At 50.4% G+C, this 13,874-nt stretch overlaps 1 protein-coding gene across 4 annotated transcripts in view; it reads left to right on the top strand.

Annotated features, from left to right (window-relative positions):
- The window catches only part of MEOX1 (mesenchyme homeobox 1), a 61,803-nt gene extending 53,268 nt beyond the window's left edge, over window positions 1-8,535 (top strand). For all 4 annotated transcript variants that reach the window (XM_037734090.1, XM_037734087.1, XM_037734089.1 and 1 more), the window contains 2 exons: window positions 5,613-5,785; window positions 6,907-8,535. In XM_037734090.1, coding sequence (XP_037590018.1) covers window positions 5,613-5,785; window positions 6,907-7,029 — 296 coding nt within the window. In that variant the 3' untranslated portion in view covers window positions 7,030-8,535. The remainder of the gene's footprint in view (window positions 1-5,612; window positions 5,786-6,906) is intronic.
- The last annotated feature ends 5,339 nt before the right edge of the window (window positions 8,536-13,874 follow it).

The following is a 13,874-nucleotide window of genomic DNA, read 5'->3' as shown; positions in this document are numbered from 1 at the left end:
AAAAAAAAAAAAAAAAAAAAAAGATAACCCTTTCACACGGGTCTGAAGACATGGTGCCTTAAGGAGCATAGTGTCTAAGCTCTGTCCATGAGTCATCCCAGATATCATCTCCAGTAGAACTCCTTCTGTTGTTTCTAGTGAACCGAGCTTCCATGGAATGCAGGCACTGTGCTAGGTGTCAATGCGCTACCCAGCTCATATTACTTCTCAGCCTTATGAGCACAGCGGTGCAGCTATTCTTGCTTTACAAAAGAGGAAGTTGAAGCTCCAAGAATCTAAAGGACTTGCCGGAGGTCCAACAGCTCTTCCTCAGTGCCTCCCTCACCTACGAGTGCTAAGGCCTAGGTTCACCAACAGGTCCTCTGACACTTCTACAAATATAACTTCCTTCTACACAGCACGGGGCAGGGAGAGAGAAACAGAGCCCTGATCATTGAGCCGTGGGAAGGCTGGGGAGGGCTTTGAAACACAGCACACAGCAAGACCTCAGATCTGACTGAAGGGAGAAACTAGGAGCCAAGACAAGAATATGTGAACTTGGTGAAGCCTCGGATTTCATCAAGGCCAGGGATTCTCAACAGGAGAGTAGGAAGTGCAGGGCATCAGGGCTTATGTACGGGAAGGAACTCTGACACCAGCTCCCTGGCAGAAATAGAATCAAGTCCAATCCCATACTTCTACACATGGGGAAACTGAGGCCCAGAGAGGCGAGGAAGGCTCCCTAACAAAGTTGTACTATCCTGGGAACAAACCATCCTGGGAGGCATGAGTTACTTTCATGTTGTAAGGGTACACTGGAACTGTGCCCATGAGCAGGGTGACCAAATAGCTCCCAGCCAGAAATGGCATGCAAGCACTCACAGTGTGTCCATGTTGATGAATATGTTGCAACTTGTGGTGAGGGAACAGCTCCCAGCCAGAAATGCATGCAAGCACTCACAGTGTATCCATCTTGATGAATATGTTGCAATTTGTAATACTGTTGCAGAACAAAGAGAACCATAACTTCCACTTCCACTTTCTTTTTTATTCTTTTTTTTTTTTGAGACAAAGTCTCACTCTGTTGCCAGGCTGGAGTGCCGTGGCTGGGATCTCGGCTCACTGCAACCTCCGCCTTGCCTTCCAAGTTCAAGCAATTCTCCTGCCTCAGCCTCCTGAGTAGCTGGGACTACAGGCATATGCCACCACGCCTAGCTGATTTTTGCATTTTTAGTAGAGACGGGGTTTCACCACGTTGCACAGGATGGTCTCGATCTCTAGACCTCATGATCCACCTGCCTTGGCCTCCCAAAGTGCTGGGATTACAGGTGTGAGCCACCGTGCCCGCCCCTCCACTTCAACTTTCATAGCTTGCTTCCCATACTTCTGGTCCCTTTATCATTTCCAACAGTGGTGGCAGTTGATCCCACTCTGAGAAGTTGACAAGGGATTAGCACCTTCCCAGAGCCAATATTCATCCTATTCGCCATTATTAGGTATCATCCCCAGGTTCACACAGGGGGTTAGCCGAGACCCTCAATTCCCAACCCAGGCTGCTGCTTCCTGTTTCCTCTGCTGGAAATCGTCGCTGGAGCCCCAGAGGCTAAATCAGAAGAATAAGAGACAGGAGAGGAGCGGTGGCCAGGGATGGGGCATGGCTTGGCTGACAGTGATCAGCTGCCCTGCCCACACAACCAGGCCAAGACCTGCTCCAAAAGGGTCTTCTCCTGCTTTTCCCTCTTCTCTCCAGGAAGGACTATGTATAGAACTGGGGCAGGGGGAGTTGTTTTGCGGGATGCCGTGGGGCACCTGTGCACACCTAAGCAGGCCTCGGAGGAGGGTAGGTGTGGGTAGCAAACAGGGTGGTGCCTCCAGGGGCCTTGGAAATGGTGACAAGCCGAGCTGCCATGGTCCAGCTCCAGGCCCCAACTGGGCCAGCCAGCCAGCCAGGAGATGCTGGAGAGCCTAGGTTCTAATCAGATGGATCTGGGTTCAAATCTCCCTTCTGCTACTTAAAAGCTGCCAGGCACCCTGGGCAAGTTCCTGGGCCTGTCTGAGGCTGCCTCCTCTGTATCAAGCAGGATGATTTAGCAAATACTTAGCAAGTACTTTTCCCTCTTCTCTCTAGAAGGATTATGTGCCAAACTGGTTGAGGTAGGGTAGGGGAAGGGGGCAGTTGTGCCAGGTTACAGAAGCAACTATGGCTAGAGGCTAGAGCGAGAAAAAGTGTTTCCCAGAGGAGAGCACTATTAATCAAATTATCACACAAACCCACGTAAGAGTGCTAAAGGGGTTAGGAGCAGTATCCACTTATAGTCTGCTGCTGGTGAGGTTAAAGCCACGGACGCCTCTGGGCACACACAGAAGCCTTCCAGAAGCGCAGCTGTTTCTATCCCAGCCCTTCAGGTGGCATTTCGTGGAGCTGATAAATTGGAGAATATATTTGTCCCGCACTTTTAGATTTTTCTTTTCTTTTTTTTTTTTTTTTTTTTTTTTTTTTTTTTTTTTTTTTTTGAGACTGTTGACCAGGCTGGAGTGCAGTGGCACAGTCTTGGCTCATTACAACCTCCGCCTCCTGGGTTCAAGTGATTCTCCTGCCTCCGCCTCCAGAGTAGCTGGGATTACAGGCCCCCTTCGCCATACTTTTTGTATTTTTAGTAGAGACGGGGTTTCACCATTTTGTCCAGGCTGATCTTGAACTACTGACCTCAGGAGATCTGCCCGCCTTGGCCTCCCAAAGTGCTGGGTTTACAGGCGTGAGCCACTTTTAGATTTTAATAGCATTTTGCACACACATATTAACTCAGTCTTCCATAACCCTAGGTGAAATTGTTTTCAGTTTCTTGATGAGGAGACCGAAGCCCAGAGAGGTTAAGTGACTTCCTCAAAGTTCCCAGCAAGATTGAGAATTCAAGCCTCTGCACCAGTCCTCTGGACTATCCACTCCCGGCAACCGTGGAAAGGAAGGGCTGGGAAACGCTGAGCCACCAGGGTGGGAGGAGACTGGGAAACCAGTCTCCGACCGCGCCCGGTGTCAAAGCCCGGGTTTCCTGCCTCTCTCCCGGCCCGCGGACCAGGCTGTGCTCCGGGAAGCCCATCATCCGCTCGTGACCGACACTCCCGGGCCTGTTGCCAGGAGGGGGCGCGACGCTGGCGGCGGCCAAGGCTGGAGGGCTCCTCGGGGACCCCGGCCCAGGGCTGTGCGTCCTTCCCTCCAGCCCACGCTCCCGCTTCCGGAGGGTCTGGGCCTGCCTTCTCCGGCCGGGAGCCAGAGGCCGCAGGGCAGGCCACCCGTGCCTGGAACTCGGCCCCCTGCCCTGTTCCCTGGGCGTGCCCCACGGGCGGCCATCCCGGATCGGACACGGACCCCCGGGCCAGGGTGCCGCGACACTCCTAACTGGGCACCGGGACTATCAGGCCCCTCCCCATTCTCTGGTTCCTAGAACGGCGACACCCACTCCCCTTCCATCCCGCAGCGGGGACCAGGGACACGCAGCGGGAAGTGGGCCCGGCCAGGCGCCTGATCACTTTCCCACGCGCCTCCCGGCCCAAGGCAGTGGAGAGCGGGGGCGGAGGACGGGGAAACTGGAATACGAAGGGATTGCGTGGAAAGCAGTAGAGGGAACCAGCTAGGCTCAAAGCTCCAAAGCAGATCCCCGGGTTAAGGTGGGGTTCCTGCCTCACCACCCACTCCCAGTGCGGCTGCTTAGGCGCCTGCATGGGCGGCTTCTCTGCCTTAGACTAGCTGGTCTAAATTCCCCATCCCAGGCTTCCAGGTAACTTAGACTCGGCCTTTGAAAACAGGACTCCCCTTCCAACACTATCCAGCAAGGCAGAAATGGGTCTTTCAGGGAGCGGGAAGTTGGGTGCAGGTTTCAGTAAAGCACCTCACTACGAACCAAGGTCTCTGTGTCTATACAATGAGGACGATGAAGCGAAAGACTTAAATGTTAGAGCCCCTTACGCATGGGTCCTGCAGCCATTCCCTGGCCACATGGCATACGTTGAGAGTTAATGGTGTAGGTGTGTGGTCTCTGCCCCGCCTCCTCTCCACCCACCATCTCCATTCATTAAAGTGAAGGTAGAGCTGCCTCCCACCGTCTGCTCAAGAGATAACCATTTGTAAGCCCTTCCTCCTTTTTTTTTTTTTTTTTTTTTTTTAGAGATTTTTTCTTGCTCTGTTTTTTTTTTTTTTTTTTTTTTTTTTATCTTTGCTCACTGCAAGCTCCACCTCTTGAATTCAAGTGAATCACTCTTTGACTAAGTAGTGTCTGTGTGTGAATAAAATATCCTTTGTACATCAAGAGTATTAATAATGCAGCATTTCTTTTCTTTTTCTTTTTTTTTTTTTTTTTTGAGCCTTGCTGTATCGCCCAGGCTGGAGTGCAATGACGCGATCTTGGCTCACTGCAACCCCCACCTCCTGGGTTCAAACGCGTTTCCTGCCTCAGCCTCCTAAGCAGCTGGGATTACAGGCGCATGCCACCATGCCAGGCTAATTTTTTGTATTTTTATTAGAGACGTGGTTTCACCATTTTGGCCAGAATGGTCTTGAACTCCTGACCTTGTGATCCGCCCATCTTGGCCACCCAAAGTGCTGAGATTATAGGCGTGAGCCACTGAGCCCGGCCCCTACATATTTTTCATTTGAACAGCATGTGTGAGTCAAACCGCCTGAATTTGATTCTTGTCTCCCACACCCCCTGGCTGAATAAACTTGGACAATCTGTTTAACTTCTCCATTTTCATTTTCTGGTCCATAAAGTGAGGCTAATACTAGAGCCAATAGGTTGGGCTATTGAGGATTAAGAGGCTAATATTTGTTGGGTACAGCACCTGGCACAGGGCATGTCCCGGACCCTGTTTGCAGCTATGACTGAGCCACACTGATTCTAACAGGAGCCTCTTTTGGAGGGGTCCAGATGGCTTTCCAGACTTGGCCCTCTGGGGCAGCTTCTGATTGGGTAGGCAGGTCTGGGGCAGGCCTGAGATCGGGCAGGCCTGAGATCCTTCAGGTCTGAACAGCTCCCTGGTGGTGCTGATGCTGCTGGCCTCTAGGCCCTCGTTTGAGTGGTGAGGTCATACAGCAGTGGACTTGACCATGCACCAGACGCATCTGGAGGGTTTGTTAAAATAGATTGCTGAGCGCCATCCCGAGCTTCTGACTTAGTAGGTCTGGAGTGAGGCTAGGATTTGCAGTCCTAACATGCTCTCAGGTAAGGCTGATGCTGCTGATCTGGGGACCACATTTTGAGGCTTTGTTTTAGAGCATCTCATCTCACCCCACAAGCTTACGCCCACCAGTTATGACATGCTGGGCGGTGGGCTGGGGAGTAGACATCATTAAACAGCCAAGAGTAGCTTCTTGTGCTTTGGGAATAAAAGAAAGTTTGGTGGTGGGGGGCTGGGGAGGCAGCAGGTACCTGAAATTGGAAGCCGGAAAAAAAAAAAAAAACTTCCCAGTTCTAAGATGGGTAAGACACCAGAAGGAATAAAAGGGGCAGCGTAGCTTTCTCAGCATCCTGTAAAAATAAGGGAGACTGGGAAAGGCTGCCTAGTTGCTCAAGGACAAAAGAAAGGGAATGGAGTCTCCTTCAGCCCATGTCTTCCTGTTTGGGGTCCTCTCTCCCTAGACAACCAGGACAGCCGAGGGAAGCCAGACGGCAGCAGCAAGGCCCGCAAGGAGAGGACAGCCTTCACCAAGGAGCAGCTGCGGGAGCTCGAGGCGGAATTTGCCCACCATAACTACCTGACTCGACTCCGCAGATACGAGATCGCTGTAAACCTGGACCTCTCTGAGCGCCAGGTGTGCCCCCGGCAGCCCCTACCCTTCTCTGCTCTCTCATCTCCCTCCCTTCCCTCCTTTCCCACCACCCCTCCCTGGACCTTCTCCTTTTTCTTCCTCCTCCACCCAGTCCAGTGGTTCTCAACTGTGGCCATACCTGAGAATCACCCAGGGAGATTTTAGTAGCGCTGATGTCTGGGCTGTACCCCTAGGGATGATTTTAATTGGTCTGGGATGGGATACAGGCCTCAGAATTTTTCAAAGGCCCCCTAGGTGATTCTCATATGCACCTAGGTTGGGACCTCTGGTCTGCCTATTCCCAAACTTGAGTATATGTTGGAATCCCCAAGGCACTTGTTCAAAATGCGGATTCCAGAGGTCTGGAGAGTGATTTTGCCATAATGAGTGGGGCTGAGAGTCTGTATTTCCAGTATGTTTCCCAGGTGATCTGGATATGCCGCTGGTTCCTGGGCACACTTTGAGAAACTTCCCTGGCTCTTTGTTTTGGACTTTCCCTCAGCCGTCCCAACCCCCACACCCATGCTCTGATATGGAAGCACAGTAATAACAACAGTAACGTTTCAGAGCAGATTTCCATTGATAGAGGGCTCTGCCAGAAGGCTGGTCTTTGAGTCAGAAGACTTAGCTTCAAATCCTGCCTCTATCCCTTCTCCTAGTCCTGGGACCTCTGGGTCTCCATCTGCAAAATGGGATCATAATCCTGCAAGTAACACTGAAGCTCAGATGAGAAAATGTGTTGACCAAAGCTGTCTAAACCAAAAAGTGCTCTATACACATGCCTGGCACCTCTGCTCCCAGACCCTTGAGGAATGGAGGGGGAGGCAATGGGACTTGGCACCTGCCGAGTAGGCCATGTGAAGGGGGTGGGGCCAATGCAGAGTGCTTTTAGAGCTTGTTCTCCTGTCTGGGGCTTTATCCCAAGACACAAGACAGCCCCTCTGGCAGATTGGTGTGTCCTCTCTTTGGTCTCAGTTCCTGGGGCCTTTGAGGGAGTAGGGAGTCGTAAGTGATGGTTTCAAGCTGGGGTCCCTGGAGTTACACCCTGGCTAGCCCGAGCATTGATATGGGGAGGAGGTCACACCAGCCCTGCAGTGACCAGGCTCCTTTGCTTCCTCCCCCAGGTCAAAGTGTGGTTCCAGAACCGAAGGATGAAGTGGAAGCGTGTGAAGGGAGGTCAGCCCATCTCTCCTAATGGGCAGGACCCTGAGGATGGGGACTCTGCAGCCTCTCCAAGTTCAGAGTGAGATTCTTCATGGAGAAAAAATGACTGAGGACTGAGCCCCTCCCCAGCTGCCCCCACCCCATTCCCACCTTCACCTTCTTCCTTCCCAGCCAGGCAGCCTCTCCACATCTTTCACTGACTCTTGGATATGAAACTGCCCAGCATTCCTGGGAGTCTTCCAGGAAGTTCTGTCCAGCCTCTTAGCAGCCTCTTCCCTAGGGCCTTTGCTTCCCACACTCTCATGGAATCAGACAGTGATCCTACCGGGCCGGATGAATCTGGGAACAGCTTCAGGGACACTGCTGCTCAGGGTCTCTTGGCTGCCACCCACACCTCCTCCTACCACCGTTCTCCTGTGTCAGCCAGGCTTCCTCCTGGTCTGGACACCACCTGGCCTGGTGGGAGAGGAGCTTTGGAACCAGCTGGTGACTTGGAAAGTAAATGCTTCAAAAGGAAGGAAATGACGGAGACACACACACCCTGACCCACCTTTCCTCTGTGGGCTGTACATCTAAGGCTTTGGGGCTCCTTAGTTGTCCCCGAACCCCAGGAAAAATCAGAACGAGGAGAGTCAAGGATAGCAACTCAGCTGCTGCAAGCCAGAAACCCATCCCTGTCTCCAAACTTGTTGGCTAAGTGGAGACACTTCTGAGCACTGACGAGAAGACAGCAAAATAGCCTGATGTAGGCTACTGTGTCCCCGTACAGGCCCGTCCACACAGGCTTGACTGGGTGGACAAAGAATGAACCCATGATAGCACCTGCTTCTTCCGAATCAAAATCAATTTAGCGATTCAGCAGGGGCTGTTAAGCAGTGTCCAGAGGAAAGGGGCAGCTACTCCTTTTAAATTCACAATTTCTGGACTGAAAGCCTCTCCAGATGCCCAGTTGTTGAGCTGAACTACTAGGAGCTGGAAACAACATAGGGGCCGGAAAGTGTGCCCTACATTCTGGAGGGGGTGGGGAAATAATAATGAGGCCTGCCAGGTGAGGGCCTGGAGACATGGAACCCTGGCATGGAAGGTTCTCCCACTAAGTGTCTGCAAAGGGGACAAGAAAATCCCTTTTCCTCCATGGGATGGATTTAAGCTCTCCCTGTGTGTTCTACACATGCTGTTATTGTGGGAGGAAATGCTAGGTTTTTGTGTGTGGACTGCTCAGACCTCAGCCAGGTCTTCTGGGATGCCACTTGAGGACTGATGGCCAAACAGCCTGGGGGACCGACCCCCTGGCCTGCCTCAGAGTTCTGTTTCCCAACACCAGCTGGTGTTGCAGAGGGAGGTCAACGCAAGTTTGGATCTCCTGTACACAGGTTTAATCATTCACATGTAAAAATAACCCCACCTCCCCACCTCAAAGAGGACAAAAGCTGTGGAAACTGATCGCCAAATGAGATGGCTGGTTAGAGGATGATTTTTTTTCTAAAGCATACTTCATATATTTTCTTAAGATGACATCAAGCTAATTGTGCAAGGTCAATTTGCTTTGTAAGAAAACTCCTGGAGAAATAAAATCAATAAAAAGCAAAGTTCCCAGCCTTTTTCTTTGCAGGGCTAACAACCACAGCTCTTGTGTGCAGCCTCCTGATTGACGAGACAATGTCTAGAAGCAAGAGAAAAAGGGAAGAAATGACCTAGACCGAGGTGTCCCCCTTTAGTTTCTCAAAAGGTACATACAAAATAGAATCGTTGCAGAAAAAAAAAAATCTTTTCTCCCATGCAAATGAATGGTTTTCATTTCTCATTGTAAAACTAGCTTTCAGTTTCCCTAAACTATGACCTATCAAATAGTGTTTTGTAAACAAAAGATGAACTCTTTTGTTAATAAAGGAACCTTGACCACAAACTAAACCATCCATAATATTTAAATTCAAAGTTTGAAGATTTTATTTTTCAAGGTAGAAAAGTATATATTAATAATAGTAAAAAATAAGAAGAAGAAAAAAATATTCCATATTCTTAGTCTTTTTTGTTTTGTTTTTGAGACAGTTTCATTCTTGTTGCCCAGGCTGGAGCACAATGGTGCCATCTTGGCTCACCGCAACCTCTACCTCCTAAGTTCAATCGATTCTTCTGCCTCAGCCTGCTGAGTAGCTGGGACTAGAGGCACCTGCCGCCATGCCTGGCTAATTTTTGTATTTTTAGTAGAGACAGGGTTTCTCCATGTTGGTCAGGCTGGTCTCAAACTCCTGACCTCAGGTGATCCACCCGCCTTGGCCTCCCAAAGTGCCAGGATTACAGGCGTGAGCCACCACCCCCAGCCTCTATGTCTTTTTAACTATAAAACAATTTGTCTCACCAAGATGTCAACAATGGACAAAACAGGAATGGCTATGGCAAGGGGAGAGAGGGAGCAGGAGAGGAGACCTGGCCACCCTCCTGCTGGAAACTCAACTCTGTGCTTTAGGGGACTATAAGCATCTCAGACTCTGATAACTGAAGGGGAAATCACCATCCCCCAAATTAGGTGAGAGTCTCTCCCTGTGCTCTGAGCCTCTACTTTAGCTGGTGACACCACAACCAACCTGTTCACTCATGCTGGAAACCTGGGACGCATCCTTGATACTGACCTCTGCTTTTCCGAACCAACCCGCTACCTGGTCCTGCTCATTTTACTTTCCATATAGATATTTCTCCCACCCGTGGCATTGTCTTCCCACCACCACTGCCTTCCTTCTGGCTGTTGACGTCTCACTTGAATTCGAGCCTCTGAGAGCTCTCCCTCTTGATCTGAGGCTGCTCAAATTCCAACCCCTCTCAGCCTGTAGAGTGACAACACACACAAAAATTCAACCCTGCCTCCCCCAACTTAAAACCTATCAGTAGCTTCCCTCACTTATAAAATAAAGTCCAAGAGCCTCCACAGGTCCCCGTGATCCAGCCCCGATCACCTCTACAGCTGCAACCCACCACCCCCGCCATGAATCCTGTGCTTTAGCAAGATCAAGCTGCCTTCCATCCACAGCCACAGGCCCTGTGATTTCTCTTCTCCATTCCCTGGCTCATTCACTTCTGTCTGGAGTCCTCTCCCAGACCTGGAATCCCAAGGACTTATGCATTCTAGGAGCACTCTAAAGGAACACGCAGGAAGTTTTAATATAAATATGGCCCAAGTGTTTTTTTTGTTTTTTTTTTTTTTCTCAAGAGACTTCATTACCCAGGCTGGAGTACAGTGGTGTGATCATGGCTCACTGCAGCCTCAAACTCAAGGAATCCTCCCACCTCAGCCTCCTCGGTAGCTGTGTGAATCACCATACCCAGCATTTTTTTTTTTTAAGACAGAGTATCACTCTGTCACCAGGCTGGAGTGCAGTGGCACCATCTTGGGTCACTGCAACCTCCAGCTCCCAGGTTCAAGCGATTCTCCTGCTTCAGTCTTCCGAGTAGCTGGGATTACAGGCGTGTACCACCAGGCCCAGCTAATTTTCATATTTTTAGTAGAGATGGGGGTTTATCGTGTTGGCCAGGATGGTCTCCATCTCCTGACATTGTGATCTGCCCACCTTGGCCTCCCAAAGTTCTGCGATTACAGGCGTGAGGCACCACACCCCACCCCAGCTAATTTTCAAGTTGCTTTGTAGAGATGGGGTCTCACTACGTTGCCCACGCTTGTCTTGAATGTCTGCCCTCAAGGGATTCTCCTGCCTTACCTTCCAAATCCCTGGGACTACAGGCATGAGCCACTGCACCCAGACCAAACTAACTTTCAATAGTAGACCAATGCCTAACATGAGGCAGCAACAGTCACCAGTTTCTAAAACCATCAGAAAAAAATCTCAGTGTGAGAATTTTCCTTTCCCCAATAAACCCAGTTAATAAGCCCACTGAGGAGAGTCTGGTCATGAAATTAAAAGTACACGCACACATCAATCAAGAGGGTTCTGGTTTTGAACACTCCCCGCATGCCTCCCCTCTTCAGCGTTGGTGTTTGATTGACCAATGCTGGGTGGGCATTAGCTCTTCAAGTTGGTAAAAATCCTCTACTTTCTTCCGAGGGCAAAGCTGCATGAAGGAAGCAAGGCCACCCACTGGCACCACCCTGATGGGAACCAGTGAGTGTGAACAGAGATGGTGGCTTGGTAGGAATCCAAACAACTGAGAATTCGCAGACAGTAACTATTCAGTAATGGGATTCTCTCCATCCTTGAAAGAGCATCAGGGATGAACGAGTGTGTGGCTGACCTGCTGAGAGAGGCCAGGAAATATGGGAAAAAAAAAAAAAAAAAAGGGAGAGATGAAGCGAGTACGGAATCAATTTCCAAATGAAAAGGCCTGGAGGGACTCAGGCCTTCAGAAACCTGCTCACCTGCCTGGGCCACATCCTGCAATGGATGTGTGCATTTCTGATAGTTCCTCTATTCAAAGATAAGAATCAGTGTCAGGCAGAGATCTACTCTTTTCTCTCCAGATCCCCAAAGGACCACAATTCCAGTAACTGGGTAAGCCCGTGGTGGTTGGCTTTCTTTCCTTCCATTGAGTGGAAATGATTGCCCTTAAGAGCTGTATATTCCCTGGCCAGGCAGAGGAGCCTGTGCCTGCTAATTCCTCACAGCCACCACTGAGGCACTAGTCAGTCATGTCCTCTCTTGGCCACCACAGCACTGGGCTCTCACCATGTTCCTTCTCTCACCGGCTGCCCCTTCTCAGCCCCATTTGCTGCCAACTCTGGGCATCTGAATGTTTTTGAAACACTTTCAAAAATACCTCAAATCCGGCTGGGTGCAGTGACTCACACCTATAATCCCAGCACATTGGGAGGCTGAGGGGGGTGGATCACCTGAGGTCAGGAGTTCGAGACTAGCCTAGCCAACATGGTGAAACCCCATCTCTACTAAAAATACAAAAATTAGCTGGGCATGGTGGTGCACACCTATAATCCCAGCTATTTGGGAGGCTGAGGCAGGAGAATCGCTTGAACTGGGGAGGCAGAGCTTACAGTGAACAGAGAGCATGCCTCTACACTTCAGTGTGGGTGACAGAGCAAGTCTAAAAAAAAAAAAAAAAGAAAAAAAAATCTCAGCTGGACACAGTGTCTCATGCTTGCAATCCCAGCATTTTGGGAGGCCGAGGTGGGCAGATTGCTTGAGGTCAGGAGTTCAAGACCAGCCTGGCCAACATAGTGAAACCCTGTCTCTACTAAAAATACAAAAATTAGCCAGGAGTGGTAGCGGGCACATGTAATCCCAGCTACTTGGGAAGCTGAGGCAGGAAGATCACTTGAACCTGGGAGGCAGAGGTTGCAGTGAGCCTAGATCACACCACTGAATTCCAGCCTGGGCGACAGAGTGAGACTCCATCTCAAAAAAAAAAAAAAAAAAATCTCAAATCCATGCTCTTCTCTAATGCTACCGTGACCTGTGGCCATGACTGTCCATTTATGCTCTATCTTCCCACCTTGCATGTGTTCCCTTATGGCCACTACCGCAATCCATCGTTCTGTTTTTTGTTTGCCTATTCATGTGTGGTCTGCTTTCTAGGCTGGAAGAAAGAGAAAGGGATGTGCTTTTCTGACCATTTTGTTCCCAGCTACTAGCATGATGTTTGGCAGCTAATAAATGCTCAATAGATAGTACTGGATGAGTGGACGCATACATGGATGGAGGGATGGATGGATGGATGGATGGACGGACGGATGGGGGAACTGCTAAATTATTGACATCACTGCCTTCTCAGTTCAAAACTGCCCATTGCTGGACACATGGACAATGTGGGAGAAGCTCAGCCCAGAAGCTGGTTCGGTAGCTTGATGGAGTCAGGCCTTCAGAGACCACCAGGTCTGGCGGGCCTTGCCCTTGAGGAGGGGCCCTCAACAGTCACCCTGTTTCTACAGCCCTGGGAGGTCTCTAGGACCACGGTTCTCTGCAAATCCCTCTCCCACTCTCTGAGCTCTGTCTTAAGTCTGGACAAGCTTCTCCTCTTTGACCTGTGGTTGGCAAAGAAGCAGCTTCCAGAGCCTGACCACTGACAACAGCGAGACTCAGAGGCATGCCTGATAAGAGGTTTGTGAGCCGCTCACACACATCTCTGAGGGTGACGCTTAATAGCTTCAAGGTGACATCAGGGTTGGGACTAAGATCCGATTGAACAGAAAGAGACATGACCTAACTCATCTCTCGCCATGGGCCTGGCTGCAAGAGCTTCTCTTTCTTTTTAATTTCCTAACCGGAGCTCCTGGCTCAGGACTCTAGCCTGTCCCCAGAGCTGGGGCCCACGGCTGGGCTTCAATCCAGCGTTAGTGGGAAGGGAACAGGCTCAGCCAGGGTCTGAGAACCCCCAGGATGGATGTCCACCGAGTCTGTGCTCGTCTTGGCAAGGGCCTCGTAGTTGGCTTTCTCCACCATCCAGCAGATTTACCCAGTAGGGCCGATCCAAAGGCTCTAAAGCATTCCTCTGGGTATAAAAAACCTTGCTGCAACCTCCCATTAAGCTGCAGGCTTCCCCAGTGGCTACAAAGGATGGTTTTATTTGTGTTTTAAAGAATGATTTAAAACCAGTTTTCCAAGAACACAAATCCTGTCTAAAGCACCCGGTGCACCTGGCTAGAGAGCTGGAGTCCGGTGTCTGAGCTGGCTGACTGCCTGGTGGGACCATACTATCTTCAGGTTATTTTCCTTTAAAGTATTCTCTGCATAGGCCGGGCACGGTGGCTCATGCCTGTAATCCTAGCACTTTGGGAGGCCAAGGCGGGTGGACTGCCTGAGCTCAGGAGTTCATGGCCAGCCTGGGCAACACAGTGAAACCCTGTCTCTATTAAAATACAAAAAATTAGCTGGGCCTGGTGGTGGGCGCCTATAGTCCTAGCTACTCGGGAGGCTGAGGCAGGAGAATTGCTTGAGCCCGGGAGGTGGAGGTTGCAGTGAGCAGAGAT

This window comes from Cebus imitator, unplaced genomic scaffold (genome assembly GCF_001604975.1).
Source record: "Cebus imitator isolate Cc_AM_T3 unplaced genomic scaffold, Cebus_imitator-1.0 Scaffold573, whole genome shotgun sequence".
Lineage (NCBI taxonomy): Eukaryota > Metazoa > Chordata > Mammalia > Primates > Cebidae > Cebus > Cebus imitator.
This window is presented reverse-complemented; position numbering and strand designations above follow the sequence as displayed.